At 54.7% G+C, this 17,980-nt stretch overlaps 1 protein-coding gene across 1 annotated transcript; it reads left to right on the forward strand.

Annotated features, from left to right (window-relative positions):
* The first annotated feature begins 1,491 nt into the window (after window positions 1–1,491).
* LOC140644641 (E3 ubiquitin-protein ligase TRIM39-like) lies at window positions 1,492–17,747 on the forward strand. Its single transcript, XM_072847663.1, has 20 exons — window positions 1,492–1,510; window positions 2,939–2,959; window positions 3,847–3,867; window positions 4,437–4,457; window positions 5,156–5,176; window positions 6,064–6,084; window positions 6,654–6,674; window positions 7,373–7,393; window positions 8,281–8,301; window positions 8,871–8,891; window positions 9,779–9,799; window positions 10,369–10,389; window positions 11,088–11,108; window positions 11,996–12,016; window positions 12,586–12,606; window positions 13,305–13,325; window positions 14,212–14,232; window positions 14,802–14,822; window positions 16,407–16,433; window positions 17,185–17,747. Exons 1-20 carry the CDS (start codon window positions 1,492–1,494, stop codon window positions 17,745–17,747), a joined length of 966 nt encoding a protein of 321 aa, XP_072703764.1.
* The last annotated feature ends 233 nt before the right edge of the window (window positions 17,748–17,980 follow it).

The following is a 17,980-nucleotide window of genomic DNA, read 5'->3' on the forward strand; positions in this document are numbered from 1 at the left end:
GCTTTCCACTGCTATGTTTTCCCCATTCATCTTAGAAGCTAAAACAAAGCTCGTAAGATTGTCCTTCCTTTGATCTGTGTCATTTTCTGAATCAGAAATGCTGTATATGCCTGTAGTCTCCTGATACGTGGGGTCCTTTGGGACAAAGATAGCAATTCATTAGCACATTCCCAAAAAGAAGTTCTGTTAAGCCACCTAAGAGACTGGATGATCCACTTAATTTTACTTCCATGAAATACTAAATACAGTTCTTTTTAAAAAAATGCAGGTTGGTCTCTGCCATTGATTTTACTAACAGTTCTGGCAGTCTCAAACATCATCTTGAACTCTGTGGTACCCTGGCGTGTCTATAAACTGACACAGAAAGGTAGGAAATTAGTGGAATCCTCTTGTATTTCTTAGTTGCTTTGTATCAAACAAGAATTCAGTGATTAACCGTAGTCAGCTAGGCCCACGCCCTCAAGCCATCCATGGCAGACATGACAAAGGGCTGACAGGAACCTCGTGCCCTTCTGGAATATGAGCTGGAGGCAAAGACCTGAGGATCTATATAAGTAAGAGGAACCCATGGTAGGAGCCAGACGATGGGCTCTGACTCCTCTGCTGTGTAATGCATCCGCCACTACACTGTTGCATACATTGCTTCCTCTTGCCTTTGACATGTCTCATTTTTCACAAGTATCCTCACCAATGTTTGGGAAAACACCAGTTTTGTTTGATTGGCTACATTACAAAACACCTCCACTTTTGATTTTGTCCCAAAGAAGACACAAGCTGGCATAAATTCCTTCCAGCACCCAGCCCCAGGTCTATGCTGTGAACAGCAAAATTTTTTTCTGAATTTAAAGGATTTCCGCACTTTGACATGCATAATCCTTTTCAGTCAGTTAGCCCATAACCTACAGCAGCAACTAGACAATCCTCAATTTACTAACACTTAGGCTTTTGCGGGTACAGCCTAAGAAAAGGAAGTCATCCTTTCTGATCTGTTCTGCTTTGTTCTCCCTTCCAGATGACTCCAGACTTAAGGAAGAAGGTAATAAATGCTAAACAAATATTCAAAACATTTGTTAAAGAAATAAAAGGCAAAGGTGGACATGTAAAAATTACTTCTTTTGCAGGTCAAACTTCTGCTGAAGGTAGAAAGGAAAAAACTATTTGAAATATTTAAACTTTGATGGCACTGAGCTTTAGATGGGAAAGATGACAAACTGTTGTTCCCAGCTACACTGTTGGACATTTTTGCATGGCCAGAGTCAGTGTGAAACTACTTGGCTCTCACAGTTCTTCCTCAAGGATGGTGCTTCTCATGAAGCAGAATCACTCTAGCTGAACCATATTAGTTCCCAGCTTACGTGTATGTCATGTCTTCGTCCACCATCCTGCCACTGACTTTGGCCCTCTCAGCAGGAGAACCACGAGGGATGAGGGGGGTCAGGCCACATAGTGCACACAGGCAGAAATCTGTAGGCATCAGGAAGTAATGGCCACATGGACACTGCAATAGCAGGTGTGGGGGAGGGAGCCGTATGGGTGCCCAGAGCCCATCTAGGTGCAGGCTGGAATTGAGAAGACTCTGCTGCACCACATAGGTTGGCCGAGTTCTTCCTAGGTGGTAGCTAAATCTACTTATTTTTCCGTTTAAGGTCACAACAATCAATATTGTAAATTAGCTTTTATTTTGCAGGTTACCACTTGATAGGTGAAGGTAAGTGCTCGTTTCTCCTTGCAAATCACCCTCCATAAGTGTCTTTCTTTGTGGGGGATATCTGTGGGATATCTGGGGGATACCTGTAAGGAGCTATAACCCTGCTCTAACTCAGAGTGGCTTGTTTCCCATCTTTTTTTTGTGGGAGCACAGGGCATTTGCTTATGCAAATGAGATACTTTAAGGTTAATGCTAGGAGTTACTGAAACTGGGATAAATAGGTCACGTGTGATAGCTAGAAGACATGGTAAATGAGAATTTTGGGCAGCAGGGCCCAAATTTCCTCTAATCTCCTTAAGACTCCCCGAGACCTCATTCAGAGATGCTGTGAGTACTTTTAGAACATGGAAAGTATTATACTGTGAGTCACCCAAACTGAAGGCTAACCTTAACCCTCCCAAGCTGCATTTCCTGGCAATTCCTCCCTGATAAAGACCCTGCACATGAGTTTCCACACCTCCATTCCTCTCCATCCAACTCCCCAGACCATTTCACTCAAGTGAGGCAAAGACATAAAAAGAGAGACATGAAGGCAAAACGTAGCTCTTCTGGGTTGACCCACTTCTGTGAGATCTCTTTAGCACAGGTGACAGTCCAGGGCAGCTACCATTGAATTACTGCTGGGCACAGGCAGCAAGAAAGTTTCCCAAGGAAGGACACAGTGCCATCAACAGTAACACAAGCAGGGAAGAATTACAATTTGCTAGGGGGTCCCGTCCATCAAAGTGGCATTGTATCCTACCAGAGCACCAGACCATTCAGGACACAAGCGCAGTGTCCTTGATGTCCCTGCAGCAGGTGCCCATGTTCAGGCAAGGCAACTGAGGCCTTCAGATGTGGCTGGAAGCTGCATAAAGGGCTTGCCCCTGACAAAAGATCATGTGGGAAGGAGGGAAGAGGGAAAGAATGAGAATGAGTGGGAGGGAAGGAGGGAAGACAGGAAATTCGGGTGGGGTGGAGGAATATGACTTGCAGTGTAGGCAGAAGTCACCTTGTGTGAGGTCATTAAAGTGCAGCTGGGTGGCCTTGTCAAGTGGCCTTTGTTTTGCTGCAAGGCACCAGCACCCTCAGGGTTGCCAGGGGCAGGGCTTGGCCTCAGCATACTCTTGCACTAGTCCATGAGTGCATGCGATTTCTCGGGATGACCCCAACTCCAGCAAACACCTTCCGCGGGGCTTCATGCCATGCATCCTCCACCGGCTGTAACTGCCTGTCTCCTTTCCTTTGCAGGGCAACTTCAAGAGCAGATAGGTGAGTGCTGCCTGGCATGTGGGAGGCTGCTTGTCCCTAGAGTGCAGGGTGGGAATGGGGAGCACTCTGTGTCCCTGGGGCCAGCCCTCCTGCCTGCCAGACAGACACAGAGCCTGCTGCTTGCCTCCCTCTCTGCCCCTTGCCCTCCTTCCCCCACCGGGCACCACTGCTCTGGCTCGGCAGCTTCAACAGGAACGCACGGGGGAAAGTCATGGGCTTTGTTAAGGGGTCCCGTCCTTCAAAGTGGGACTCCAGCCTTGCCGAGGGGAGCGTTCCCCATGTGTCTAGCCTCAGCCTCCCCAGCTCCATTGCATGGCAATGTCTCCCTGCTAAAGAGCCCGCCCCCACCTCCCCATGCTTCTCACCATCCTCTTGGGCAATGCCCTTCCTGCAGCTACAGGCTCCTTGGAGATGGTTCCCTTCATCTCTTCTTGGCCACATGGAAGGCGCCCTTGGCCTCCCCTGCCAGGCCAGGCACAGCAGGACCTCCACCCTCCCGCCCAGCTGGGGAGATCTCTGCTAAAGCCTCTGCAGCTTCTCCCTGTCTCTTGTGACCTTGGCAGCCCACAGCTGATGAGTACTCGATGCCAGGAGTGGCCTTCCCAGCCTCTCTCCATGCATCACTTGGCCATGTTTCTAGAAGCTCATGCAGTGCGTTGCCTTGCAGCTCCTGAGAGCCCGTGGTTGACTCTTCTCCTGCAGAGCCTCTAGGCTGCATGCTTGGTGATGCCACTGGGTCCCCATTCCTGCAGATCCCTTTCCCCCCACTAACCATGACCTCAGGCAAAGGAAAGGCAGACCCAGGCAAATGCCCATGTCTAAAGCCCAGGTGGCGTCTGAGCCTGGCGATTTCTCTTTGTTAACTGCCTTTCTTCTTCCTTCTGTAGCCCAAGAGCAAGAGGACAAGCGTAAGTTGCCTGTGGTGTCTGGGGTGTTGCTGTTCCAGAGGGAGAGGTTCCTTCCAAGAGGGACATGCTGGTGTCTGTGGGACAAGGGTCTTTTCATTGGGGCCACAATCGTGGTGTCCTTGGGGTCCCTGCAGCAGGTGCCCATGTTCAGGCAAGGCAGCTGAGGCCTTCAGGTGTGGCTGGAAGCTGCATAAAGGGCTTGCCCCTGACAACAGACCATGTGGGAAGGAGGGAAGAGGGAAGGAATGAGAATGAGTGGGAGGAAAGGAGGGAAGGCAGGAAATTGGGGTGGGGTGGAGGAATATGACTTGCAGTGTAGGCAGAAGTCACCTTGTGTGAGGTCATTAAAGTGCAGCTGGGTGGCCTTGTCAAGTGGCCTTTGTTTTGCTGCAAGGCACCAGCACCCTCAGGGTTGCCAGGGGCAGGGCTTGGCCTCAGCATGCTCTTGCACTAGTCCATGAGTGCATGCGATTTCTCGGGATGAGCCCAACTCCAGCAAACACCTTCCGCGGGGCTTCATGCCATGCGTCCTCCACCGGCTGTAACTGCCTGTCTCCTTTCCTTTACAGGACAACTTCAAGCGCAGATAGGTGAGTGCTGCCTGGCATGTGGGAGGCTGCTCGTCCCTAGAGTGCAGGGTGGGAATGGGGAGCGCTCTGTGTCCCTGGGGCCAGCCCTCCTGCCTGCCAGACAGACACAGAGCCTGCTGCTTGCCTCCCTCTCTGCCCCTTGCCCTCCTTCCCCCACCGGGCACCACTGCTCTGGCACGGCAGCTTCAACAGGAACGCACGGGGGAAAGTCATGGGCTTTGTTAAGTGGTCCCGTCGTTCAAAGTGGGACTCCAGCCTTGCCGAGGGGAGCGTTCCCCACATGTCTAGCCTCACCGTCCCTAGCTCCGTTTCATGGCAATGTCTCCAATATATCCAATCTCAAGATCATGTGGGAAGGAGGGAAGTGGGAAGGAATGACAATGAGTGGGAGGAAAGGAGGGAAGACAGGAAATTGGGGTGGGGTAGAGGAATATGACTTGCAGTGTAGGCAGAAGTCACCTTGTGTGAGGTCATTAAAGTGCAGCTGGGTGGCCTTGTCAAGTGGCCTTTGTTTTGCTGCAAGGCACCAGCACCCTCAGGGTTGCCAGGGGCAGGGCTTGGCCTCAGCATACTCTTGCACTAGTCCATGAGTGCATGCGATTTCTCGGGATGACCCCAACTCCATCAAACACCTTCCACGGGGCTTCATGCCATGCATCCTCCACCGGCTGTAACTGCCTGTCTCATTTCCTTTGCAGGACAACTTCAAGCGCAGATAGGTGAGTGCTGCCTGGCATGTGCGAGGCTGCTCGTCCCTAGAGTGCAGGGTGGGAATGGGGAGCGCTCTGTGTCCCTGGGGCCAGCCCTCCTGCCTGCCAGACAGACACAGAGCCTGCTGCTTGCCTCCCTCTCTGCCCTTTGCCCTCCTTCCCCCACCGGGCACCAGTGCTCTGGCACAGCAGCTTCAACAGGAACGCACGGGGGAAAGTCATGGGCTTTGTTAAGGGGTCCCGTCCTTCAAAGTGGGACTCCAGCCTTGCCGAGGGGAGCGTTCCCCATGTGTCTAGCCTCAGCCTCCCCAGCTCCATTGCATGGCAATGTCTCCCTGCTAAAGAGCCCGCCCCCACCTCCCCATGCTTCTCACCATCCTCTTGGGCAATGCCCTTCCTGCAGCTACAGGCTCCTTGGAGATGGTTCCCTTCATCTCTTCTTGGCCACATGGAAGGCGCCCTTGGCCTCCCCTGCCAGGCCAGGCACAGCAGGACCTCCACCCTCCCGCCCAGCTGGGGAGATCTCTGCTAAAGCCTCTCCAGCTTCTCCCTGTCTCTTGTGACCTTGGCAGCCCACAGCTGATGAGTACTCGATGCCAGGAGTGGCCTTCCCAGCCTCTCTCCATGCATCACTTGGCCATGTTTCTAGAAGCTCATGCAGTGCGTTGCCTTGCAGCTCCTGAGAGCCCATGGTTGACTCTTCTCCTGCAGAGCCTCTAGGCTGCATGCTTGGTGATGCCACTGGGTCCCCATTCCTGCAGATCCCTTTCCCCCCACTAACCATGACCTCAGGCAAAGGAAAGGCAGACCCAGGCAAATGCCCATGTCTAAAGCCCAGGTGGCGTCTGAGCCTGGCGATTTCTCTTTGTTAACTGCCTTTCTTCTTCCTTCTGTAGCCCAAGAGCAAGAGGACAAGCGTAAGTTGCCTGTGGTGTCTGGGGTGTTGCTGTTCCAGAGGGAGAGGTTCCTTCCAAGAGGGACATGCTGGTGTCTGTGGGACAAGGGTCTTTTCATTGGGGCCACAAGCGTGGTGTCCTTGGGGTCCCTGCAGCACGTGCCCATGTTCAGGCAAGGCAGCTGAGGCCTTCAGGTGTGCCTGGAAGCTGCATAAAGGGCTTGCCCCTGACAACAGACCATGTGGGAAGGAGGGAAGAGGGAAGGAATGAGAATGAGTGGGAGGAAAGGAGGGAAGGCAGGAAATTGGGGTGGGGTGGAGGAATATGACTTGCAGTGTAGGCAGAAGTCACCTTGTGTGAGGTCATTAAAGTGCAGCTGGGTGGCCTTGTCAAGTGGCCTTTGTTTTGCTGCAAGGCACCAGCACCCTCAGGGTTGCCAGGGGCAGGGCTTGGCCTCAGCATGCTCTTGCACTAGTCCATGAGTGCATGCGATTTCTCGGGATGAGCCCAACTCCAGCAAACACCTTCCGCGGGGCTTCATGCCATGCGTCCTCCACCGGCTGTAACTGCCTGTCTCCTTTCCTTTACAGGACAACTTCAAGCGCAGATAGGTGAGTGCTGCCTGGCATGTGGGAGGCTGCTCGTCCCTAGAGTGCAGGGTGGGAATGGGGAGCACTCTGTGTCCCTGGGGCCAGCCCTCCTGCCTGCCAGACAGACACAGAGCCTGCTGCTTGCCTCCCTCTCTGCCCCTTGCCCTCCTTCCCCCACCGGGCACCAGTGCTCTGGCTCGGCAGCTTCAACAGGAACGCACGGGGGAAAGTCATGGGCTTTGTTAAGGGGTCCCGTCCTTCAAAGTGGGACTCCAGCCTTGCCGAGGGGAGCGTTCCCCACATGTCTAGCCTCACCGTCCCTAGCTCCGTTTCATGGCAATGTCTCCAATATATCCAATCTCAAGATCATGTGGGAAGGAGGGAAGTGGGAAGGAATGACAATGAGTGGGAGGAAAGGAGGGAAGACAGGAAATTGGGGTGGGGTAGAGGAATATGACTTGCAGTGTAGGCAGAAGTCACCTTGTGTGAGGTCATTAAAGTGCAGCTGGGTGGCCTTGTCAAGTGGCCTTTGTTTTGCTGCAAGGCACCAGCACCCTCAGGGTTGCCAGGGGCAGGGCTTGGCCTCAGCATACTCTTGCACTAGTCCATGAGTGCATGCGATTTCTCGGGATGACCCCAACTCCAGCAAACACCTTCCGCGGGGCTTCATGCCATGCATCCTCCACCGGCTGTAACTGCCTGTCTCCTTTCCTTTGCAGGACAACTTCAAGCGCGGATAGGTGAGTGCTGCCTGGCATGTGGGAGGCTGCTCGTCCCTAGAGTGCAGGGTGGGAATGGGGAGCGCTCTGTGTCCCTGGGGCCAGCCCTCCTGCCTGCCAGAACAGACACAGAGCCTGCTGCTTGCCTCCCTCTCTGCCCCTTGCCCTCCTTCCCCCACCGGGCACCAGTGCTCTGGCACAGCAGCTTCAACAGGAACGCACGGGGAAAGTCATGGGCTTTGTTAAGGGGTCCCGTCCTTCAAAGTGGGACTCCAGCCTTGCCGAGGGGAGCGTTCCCCATGTGTCTAGCCTCAGCCTCCCCAGCTCCATTGCATGGCAATGTCTCCCTGCTAAAGAGCCCGCCCCCACCTCCCCATGCTTCTCACCATCCTCTTGGGCAATGCCCTTCCTGCAGCTACAGGCTCCTTGGAGATGGTTCCCTTCATCTCTTCTTGGCCACATGGAAGGCGCCCTTGGCCTCCCCTGCCAGGCCAGGCACAGCAGGACCTCCACCCTCCTGCCCAGCTGGGGAGATCTCTGCTAAAGCCTCTCCAGCTTCTCCCTGTCTCTTGTGGCCTTGGCAGCCCACAGCTGATGAGTACTCGATGCCAGGAGTGGCCTTCCCAGCCTCTCTCCATGCATCACTTGGCCATGTTTCTAGTAGCTCATGCAGTGCGTTGCCTTGCAGCTGCTGAGAGCCCGTGGTTGGCTCTTCTCCTGCAGAGCCTCTAGGCTGCATGCTTGGTAATGCCACTGGGTCCCCATTCCTGCAGATCCCTTTCCCCCCACTAACCATGACCTCAGGCAAAGGAAAGGCAGACCCAGGCAAATGCCCATGTCTAAAGCCCAGGTGGGGTCTGAGCCTGGCGATTTCCCTTTGTTAACTGCCTTTCTCCTTCCTTTTGTAGCCCAGGTGATAGAGGAGATGGGTAACTTGCCTGTGGTGTCTGGGGTGTTGCTGTTCCAGAGGGAGAGGTTCCTTCCAAGAGGGACATGCTGGTGTCTGTGGGACAAGGGTCTTTTCATTGGGGCCACAAGCGTGGTGTCCTTGGGGTCCCTGCAGCAGGTGCCCATGTTCAGGCAAGGCAGCTGAGGCCTTCAGGTGTGGCTGGAAGCTGCATAAAGGGCTTGCCCCTGACAACAGATCATGTGGGAAGGAGGGAAGAGGGAAGGAATGAGAATGAGTGGGAGGGAAGGAGAGAAGGCAGGAAATTGGGGTGGGGTGGAGGAATATGACTTGCAGTGTAGGCAGAAGTCACCTTGTGTGAGGTCATTAAAGTGCAGCTGGGTGGCCTTGTCAAGTGGCCTTTGTTTTGCTGCAAGGCACCAGCACCCTCAGGGTTGCCAGGGGCAGGGCTTGGCCTCAGCATACTCTTGCACTAGTCCATGAGTGCATGCGATTTCTCGGGATGACCCCAACTCCAGCAAACACCTTCCGCGGGGCTTCATGCCATGCGTCCTCCACTGGCTGTAACTGCCTGTCTCCTTTCCTTTGCAGGACAAATTCCAGCGCAGATAGGTGAGTGCTGCCTGGCATGTGCGAGGCTGCTCGTCCCTAGAGTGCAGGGTGGGAATGGGGAGCGCTCTGTGTCCCTGGGGCCAGCCCTCCTGCCTGCCAGACAGACACAGAGCCTGCTGCTTGCCTCCCTCTCTGCCCCTTGCCCTCCTTCCCCCACCGGGCACCAGTGCTCTGGCACGGCAGCTTCAACAGGAACGCACGGGGGAAAGTCATGGGCTTTGTTAAGGGGTCCCGTCCTTCAAAGTGGGACTCCAGCCTTGCCGAGGGGAGCGTTCCCCATGTGTCTGCTCGCACCCTCCCCAGCTCCATTGCATGGCAATGTCTCCCTGCTAAAGAGCCCGCCCCCACCTCCCCATGCTTCTCACCATCCTCTTGGGCAATGCCCTTCCTGCAGCTACAGGCTCCTTGGAGATGGTTCCCTTCATCTCTTCTTGGCCACATGGAAGGCGCCCTTGGCCTCCCCTGCCAGGCCAGGCACAGCAGGACCTCCACCCTCCCGCCCAGCTGGGGAGATCTCTGCTAAAGCCTCTGCAGCTTCTCCCTGTCTCTTGTGACCTTGGCAGCCCACAGCTGATGAGTACTCGATGCCAGGAGTGGCCTTCCCAGCCTCTCTCCATGCATCACTTGGCCATGTTTCTAGAAGCTCATGCAGTGCGTTGCCTTGCAGCTCCTGAGAGCCCGTGGTTGACTCTTCTCCTGCAGAGCCTCTAGGCTGCATGCTTGGTGATGCCACTGGGTCCCCATTCCTGCAGATCCCTTTCCCCCCACTAACCATGACCTCAGGCAAAGGAAAGGCAGACCCAGGCAAATGCCCATGTCTAAAGCCCAGGTGGCGTCTGAGCCTGGCGATTTCTCTTTGTTAACTGCCTTTCTTCTTCCTTCTGTAGCCCAAGAGCAAGAGGACAAGCGTAAGTTGCCTGTGGTGTCTGGGGTGTTGCTGTTCCAGAGGGAGAGGTTCCTTCCAAGAGGGACATGCTGGTGTCTGTGGGACAAGGGTCTTTTCATTGGGGCCACAATCGTGGTGTCCTTGGGGTCCCTGCAGCAGGTGCCCATGTTCAGGCAAGGCAGCTGAGGCCTTCAGGTGTGGCTGGAAGCTGCATAAAGGGCTTGCCCCTGACAACAGACCATGTGGGAAGGAGGGAAGAGGGAAGGAATGAGAATGAGTGGGAGGAAAGGAGGGAAGGCAGGAAATTGGGGTGGGGTGGAGGAATATGACTTGCAGTGTAGGCAGAAGTCACCTTGTGTGAGGTCATTAAAGTGCAGCTGGGTGGCCTTGTCAAGTGGCCTTTGTTTTGCTGCAAGGCACCAGCACCCTCAGGGTTGCCAGGGGCAGGGCTTGGCCTCAGCATGCTCTTGCACTAGTCCATGAGTGCATGCGATTTCTCGGGATGAGCCCAACTCCAGCAAACACCTTCCGCGGGGCTTCATGCCATGCGTCCTCCACCGGCTGTAACTGCCTGTCTCCTTTCCTTTACAGGACAACTTCAAGCGCAGATAGGTGAGTGCTGCCTGGCATGTGGGAGGCTGCTCGTCCCTAGAGTGCAGGGTGGGAATGGGGAGCGCTCTGTGTCCCTGGGGCCAGCCCTCCTGCCTGCCAGACAGACACAGAGCCTGCTGCTTGCCTCCCTCTCTGCCCCTTGCCCTCCTTCCCCCACCGGGCACCACTGCTCTGGCACGGCAGCTTCAACAGGAACGCACGGGGGAAAGTCATGGGCTTTGTTAAGTGGTCCCGTCGTTCAAAGTGGGACTCCAGCCTTGCCGAGGGGAGCGTTCCCCACATGTCTAGCCTCACCGTCCCTAGCTCCGTTTCATGGCAATGTCTCCAATATATCCAATCTCAAGATCATGTGGGAAGGAGGGAAGTGGGAAGGAATGACAATGAGTGGGAGGAAAGGAGGGAAGACAGGAAATTGGGGTGGGGTAGAGGAATATGACTTGCAGTGTAGGCAGAAGTCACCTTGTGTGAGGTCATTAAAGTGCAGCTGGGTGGCCTTGTCAAGTGGCCTTTGTTTTGCTGCAAGGCACCAGCACCCTCAGGGTTGCCAGGGGCAGGGCTTGGCCTCAGCATACTCTTGCACTAGTCCATGAGTGCATGCGATTTCTCGGGATGACCCCAACTCCAGCAAACACCTTCCACGGGGCTTCATGCCATGCATCCTCCACCGGCTGTAACTGCCTGTCTCATTTCCTTTGCAGGACAACTTCAAGCGCAGATAGGTGAGTGCTGCCTGGCATGTGCGAGGCTGCTCGTCCCTAGAGTGCAGGGTGGGAATGGGGAGCGCTCTGTGTCCCTGGGGCCAGCCCTCCTGCCTGCCAGACAGACACAGAGCCTGCTGCTTGCCTCCCTCTCTGCCCCTTGCCCTCCTTCCCCCACCGGGCACCAGTGCTCTGGCACGGCAGCTTCAACAGGAACGCACGGGGAAAGTCATGGGCTTTGTTAAGGGGTCCCGTCCTTCAAAGTGGGACTCCAGCCTTGCCGAGGGGAGCGTTCCCCATGTGTCTAGCCTCAGCCTCCCCAGCTCCATTGCATGGCAATGTCTCCCTGCTAAAGAGCCCGCCCCCACCTCCCCATGCTTCTCACCATCCTCTTGGGCAATGCCCTTCCTGCAGCTACAGAGCTCCTTGGAGATGGTTCCCTTCATCTCTTCTTGGCCACATGGAAGGCGCCCTTGGCCTCCCCTGCCAGGCCAGGCACAGCAGGACCTCCACCCTCCCGCCCAGCTGGGGAGATCTCTGCTAAAGCCTCTGCAGCTTCTCCCTGTCTCTTGTGACCTTGGCAGCCCACAGCTGATGAGTACTCGATGCCAGGAGTGGCCTTCCCAGCCTCTCTCCATGCATCACTTGGCCATGTTTCTAGAAGCTCATGCAGTGCGTTGCCTTGCAGCTCCTGAGAGCCCGTGGTTGACTCTTCTCCTGCAGAGCCTCTAGGCTGCATGCTTGGTGATGCCACTGGGTCCCCATTCCTGCAGATCCCTTTCCCCCCACTAACCATGACCTCAGGCAAAGGAAAGGCAGACCCAGGCAAATGCCCATGTCTAAAGCCCAGGTGGCGTCTGAGCCTGGCGATTTCTCTTTGTTAACTGCCTTTCTTCTTCCTTCTGTAGCCCAAGAGCAAGAGGACAAGCGTAAGTTGCCTGTGGTGTCTGGGGTGTTGCTGTTCCAGAGGGAGAGGTTCCTTCCAAGAGGGACATGCTGGTGTCTGTGGGACAAGGGTCTTTTCATTGGGGCCACAAGCGTGGTGTCCTTGGGGTCCCTGCAGCAGGTGCCCATGTTCAGGCAAGGCAGCTGAGGCCTTCAGGTGTGCCTGGAAGCTGCATAAAGGGCTTGCCCCTGACAACAGACCATGTGGGAAGGAGGGAAGAGGGAAGGAATGAGAATGAGTGGGAGGAAAGGAGGGAAGGCAGGAAATTGGGGTGGGGTGGAGGAATATGACTTGCAGTGTAGGCAGAAGTCACCTTGTGTGAGGTCATTAAAGTGCAGCTGGGTGGCCTTGTCAAGTGGCCTTTGTTTTGCTGCAAGGCACCAGCACCCTCAGGGTTGCCAGGGGCAGGGCTTGGCCTCAGCATGCTCTTGCACTAGTCCATGAGTGCATGCGATTTCTCGGGATGAGCCCAACTCCAGCAAACACCTTCCGCGGGGCTTCATGCCATGCGTCCTCCACCGGCTGTAACTGCCTGTCTCCTTTCCTTTACAGGACAACTTCAAGCGCAGATAGGTGAGTGCTGCCTGGCATGTGGGAGGCTGCTCGTCCCTAGAGTGCAGGGTGGGAATGGGGAGCGCTCTGTGTCCCTGGGGCCAGCCCTCCTGCCTGCCAGACAGACACAGAGCCTGCTGCTTGCCTCCCTCTCTGCCCCTTGCCCTCCTTCCCCCACCGGGCACCAGTGCTCTGGCACGGCAGCTTCAACAGGAACGCACGGGGGAAAGTCATGGGCTTTGTTAAGGGGTCCCGTCCTTCAAAGTGGGACTCCAGCCTTGCCGAGGGGAGCGTTCCCCACATGTCTAGCCTCACCGTCCCTAGCTCCGTTTCATGGCAATGTCTCCAATATATCCAATCTCAAGATCATGTGGGAAGGAGGGAAGTGGGAAGGAATGACAATGAGTGGGAGGAAAGGAGGGAAGACAGGAAATTGGGGTGGGGTAGAGGAATATGACTTGCAGTGTAGGCAGAAGTCACCTTGTGTGAGGTCATTAAAGTGCAGCTGGGTGGCCCTGTCAAGTGGCCTTTGTTTTGCTGCAAGGCACCAGCACCCTCAGGGTTGCCAGGGGCAGGGCTTGGCCTCAGCATGCTCTTGCACTAGTCCATGAGTGCATGCGATTTCTCGGGATGAGCCCAACTCCAGCAAACACCTTCCGCGGGGCTTGATGCCATGCATCCTCCACCGGCTGTAACTGCCTGTCTCCTTTCCTTTGCAGGACAACTTCAAGCGCGGATAGGTGAGTGCTGCCTGGCATGTGGGAGGCTGCTCGTCCCTAGAGTGCAGGGTGGGAATGGGGAGCGCTCTGTGTCCCTGGGGCCAGCCCTCCTGCCTGCCAGACAGACACAGAGCCTGCTGCTTGCCTCCCTCTCTGCCCCTTGCCCTCCTTCCCCACCGGGCACCAGTGCTCTGGCACGGCAGCTTCAACAGGAACGCACGGGGGAAAGTCATGGGCTTTGTTAAGGGGTCCCGTCCTTCAAAGTGGGACTCCAGCCTTGCCGAGGGGAGCGTTCCCCATGTGTCTGCTCGCACCCTCCCCAGCTCCATTGCATGGCAATGTCTCCCTGCTAAAGAGCCCGCCCCCACCTCCCCATGCTTCTCACCATCCTCTTGGGCAATGCCCTTCCTGCAGCTACAGGCTCCTTGGAGATGGTTCCCTTCATCTCTTCTTGGCCACATGGAAGGCGCCCTTGGCCTCCCCTGCCAGGCCAGGCACAGCAGGACCTCCACCCTCCCGCCCAGCTGGGGAGATCTCTGCTAAAGCCTCTCCAGCTTCTCCCTGTCTCTTGTGGCCTTGGCAGCCCACAGCTGATGAGTACTCGATGCCAGGAGTGGCCTTCCCAGCCTCTCTCCATGCATCACTTGGCCATGTTTCTAGTAGCTCATGCAGTGCGTTGCCTTGCAGCTGCTGAGAGCCCGTGGTTGGCTCTTCTCCTGCAGAGCCTCTAGGCTGCATGCTTGGTAATGCCACTGGGTCCCCATTCCTGCAGATCCCTTTCCCCCCACTAACCATGACCTCAGGCAAAGGAAAGGCAGACCCAGGCAAATGCCCATGTCTAAAGCCCAGGTGGGGTCTGAGCCTGGCGATTTCCCTTTGTTAACTGCCTTTCTCCTTCCTTTTGTAGCCCAGGTGATAGAGGAGATGGGTAACTTGCCTGTGGTGTCTGGGGTGTTGCTGTTCCAGAGGGAGAGGTTCCTTCCAAGAGGGACATGCTGGTGTCTGTGGGACAAGGGTCTTTTCATTGGGGCCACAAGCGTGGTGTCCTTGGGGTCCCTGCAGCAGGTGCCCATGTTCAGGCAAGGCAGCTGAGGCCTTCAGGTGTGGCTGGAAGCTGCATAAAGGGCTTGCCCCTGACAACAGATCATGTGGGAAGGAGGGAAGAGGGAAGGAATGAGAATGAGTGGGAGGGAAGGAGAGAAGGCAGGAAATTGGGGTGGGGTGGAGGAATATGACTTGCAGTGTAGGCAGAAGTCACCTTGTGTGAGGTCATTAAAGTGCAGCTGGGTGGCCTTGTCAAGTGGCCTTTGTTTTGCTGCAAGGCACCAGCACCCTCAGGGTTGCCAGGGGCAGGGCTTGGCCTCAGCATACTCTTGCACTAGTCCATGAGTGCATGCGATTTCTCGGGATGACCCCAACTCCAGCAAACACCTTCCGCGGGGCTTCATGCCATGCGTCCTCCACTGGCTGTAACTGCCTGTCTCCTTTCCTTTGCAGGACAAATTCCAGCGCAGATAGGTGAGTGCTGCCTGGCATGTGCGAGGCTGCTCGTCCCTAGAGTGCAGGGTGGGAATGGGGAGCGCTCTGTGTCCCTGGGGCCAGCCCTCCTGCCTGCCAGACAGACACAGAGCCTGCTGCTTGCCTCCCTCTCTGCCCCTTGCCCTCCTTCCCCCACCGGGCACCAGTGCTCTGGCACGGCAGCTTCAACAGGAACGCACGGGGGAAAGTCATGGGCTTTGTTAAGGGGTCCCGTCCTTCAAAGTGGGACTCCAGCCTTGCCGAGGGGAGCGTTCCCCATGTGTCTGCTCGCACCCTCCCCAGCTCCATTGCATGGCAATGTCTCCCTGCTAAAGAGCCCGCCCCACCTCCCCATGCTTCTCACCATCCTCTTGGGCAATGCCCTTCCTGCAGCTACAGGCTCCTTGGAGATGGTTCCCTTCATCTCTTCTTGGCCACATGGAAGGCGCCCTTGGCCTCCCCTGCCAGGCCAGGCACAGCAGGACCTCCACCCTCCTGCCCAGCTGGGGAGATCTCTCCACTAAATTGTGCAATAGGTTCCCATTTTTTTTCAGCCACCTGAGGCCTTTAAGTGTGTCTGTAATCTGCATAAGGAGCTTGCCCTTGAGAAAGGATGCTGTGGGATTGAGTGAAGAGGGGAGGAATGACAGAGATTGGGAGGGAAGGAGGGAAGGTAGGAAGGAAGTTCTGGTGGGCTGGTGGAATATGATTTTAGCTGTGGACAGATGTTATCTTGTGTGTTGTCATTAAAGACTAGCTTGGTGGCTTTGGCAATTGCTTTTCTTCTGATGCAAGGTACCAGCACCCACAAGGCTTGCTCTGCGGTAGCTGGTATGGAGGGGCCTTTCGTGTCTGTGTCTATTATTTTGAGAGGTTGAAAGAGCATCCTTGATTTTCAAGGGCTTCTTGTAAAATTGCTTATGCTTCTATCTTTGATTACTCTTCTCTTTTTCATACAGACCAGCTGGTGAGAGAAAAGAGTAAGTGACATGTCGTCTCTGGTGCTCCTTACGAAACTCACAACGGCCGAGATGTCCTTCAAAAACCTGCTCAGCTCACCAAAGTTCTCTTGCCTCACGCAGTTTTGTTGGGAAACATCGTGTAAGGCTAAGGAATACCTTTGTGTAGGAGAGGGAATTAGGCCAAAGAATCTCATGGGATAAATCCTGGACTCCGAGACATACAGGAGTGGGATTATGAAGCAGTTTTGCCATGAGGTATTGTCAAGTGTCTGGAAGGCACTGGGATTTCCCCTTTCATGACAGCTGTGAGATACCTCCAGACGCGAGGTCTTTGGCCTTTTCCGGTCCGCTCTCTTTCCTACCAGGGACCATGTCCCTTTCCTCTCTGTATTCATGGTGTGTTTAAAACACTTCTGTGAGACCAGTGACTTGAGTGGCCCACTGGCTTTTCCTCTTTGGAGGATGAGATGGGCTTGTGATGTGCTTTCTGTCCCGTAGAAAAGACATGCTACTGCAGAAGAGCATGCTCGTCTGCCAGCATCATAACCTGTGTGTGAGCTTGCTGGACCCATGGTCTCCTTGTTAAATCCACTCAATGTCTCCTTTATTCATTTTCCTACAGAATTTCTGCAGACACGACGACACAAAGGTAAGAAAAGAACGCATGCTGAATCCCACCTCTTGGAGCCTCAATGCAGCTCTGGAAAACGCATCCCTCCTTCACAAGGAGTGGTTCAGATGACTTCTTAAGAGCAAGAATTGTTTCTTAATCTTTCTCTTATTCCTATGCTGCCCAAGAAACTTCACAAGTCAGTGTTAGAGTTTCTGGGATTTAAGGCAGCATTATTGATTCTCAGAAGAAAAGGGTAAGTTTTAGCAAGGGGAGGCTCATTTCAGGGTGTTTTTGGAGCATTTCTACTGCTGAGTATGCACACACCTGGCTTATTTGTGTCATACAGTCGTGGTCAATGGAACTTCACCCCACACTCTCATGCAAGCGGATTCTGTGATTCTGGTTTTGCCCAAAGAGGAGGTGTGCAGCAAGGCATGGTTCTTATCCTCTGGCCACCTCTACAGAGTTGCCACGATGAAGGCAGAGGCTTGTAATCTCCTTACATTCCTCCCTGAAGCTACATGACATCTTCAAGGGAGTGTCTTTGAGTCGCTTTGCATTTGGTGCATGCCAACCACTCTCTCAGCATGCCATAGATGAGAGACAAGGGCCATGGGAGATTTGGGACAGCAGAAGCTAGAGGTATCCTGGGAAAGGGGCTGCCTAGGATGCATCAGAGCGGAGAACAAGGGATGGCAAGGGAACCAATGGGAGGGGACACATAATAGAAATTTTCACAGCAGCAGCCTTTATGCTTTTTACTACTTAAGTGACTTGATCTTTGCAGTTGATGTCACCCTGGATGCTGACACGGCTCACCCCAGATTGGAAATCTCTGACGATGGGAAGAGTGTAAAGGATACTGGCATCATCAGAAAGGTGCCCAGCAAGGAGAAGAGATTTGATTCCCACACTTTTGTGCTGGCAAAGGAAGGATACACATCTGGGAGACACTACTGGGAAGTGGATGTTGGCAAGAGAAGCAGCTGGGCCTTGGGTATTGCCCGGGAATCTGTGACTCGCAAAGGGACGGTGACTCCGTCGCCTAAGAATGGCTTCTGGGTCATAGGGTTTGCAGATGGGCAAGAGTATTGGGCCCACTCAGATCCTTGGACCCGTTTGAGTGTGAGTGGGAAGCTGCAAAAGACTGGGGTCTTCCTGGACATGTCAGCCAAGAAGCTGTCATTTTACAATGTCCATAAGAAAACAGCTCTGTACACTTTCACCTTGGGAGGTGACAGCAGCCAGGAAGAGAAGTTTTTTCCTTTCTTCTCAACAGGTCCTGCTGCTGCAAAGCCTGACGCTGAGCCTCTAAGAATAGCGCAGGAGTTTGATGATGATGATGAGTGAATGGATGAATTGAGAAGGCATGGTTAATGTCTGACTGAACCACAGAGCCTGAGATCACACTGCACTCTTGTCAGACCCCTGGTTTGTGCCACCAAATCAAAGTTGAACAGTTCTTTCATATAAGAAGCTTCCACCATTGCTTACTAATCCTTCCGTGAGCCAGTCAAGAAGCAGAAGACCTAGACTTCGGGCCACTAGTCACTGGGTAGAGGGGACCTTCAGTTCTTCTGAGC

This window comes from Ciconia boyciana, chromosome 28, assembly GCF_034638445.1.
Source record: "Ciconia boyciana chromosome 28, ASM3463844v1, whole genome shotgun sequence".
Classification (NCBI taxonomy): domain Eukaryota; kingdom Metazoa; phylum Chordata; class Aves; order Ciconiiformes; family Ciconiidae; genus Ciconia; species Ciconia boyciana.

Coding starts and splice junctions, on each gene's coding strand:
- LOC140644641 (XM_072847663.1), top strand. Junction 8,302..8,870: donor CCAGGTGATAGAGGAGATGG/GTAACTTGCCTG, acceptor TTTCCTTTGCAG/GACAAATTCCAGCGCAGATA. Junction 11,109..11,995: donor ACAACTTCAAGCGCAGATAG/GTGAGTGCTGCC, acceptor TTCCTTCTGTAG/CCCAAGAGCAAGAGGACAAG.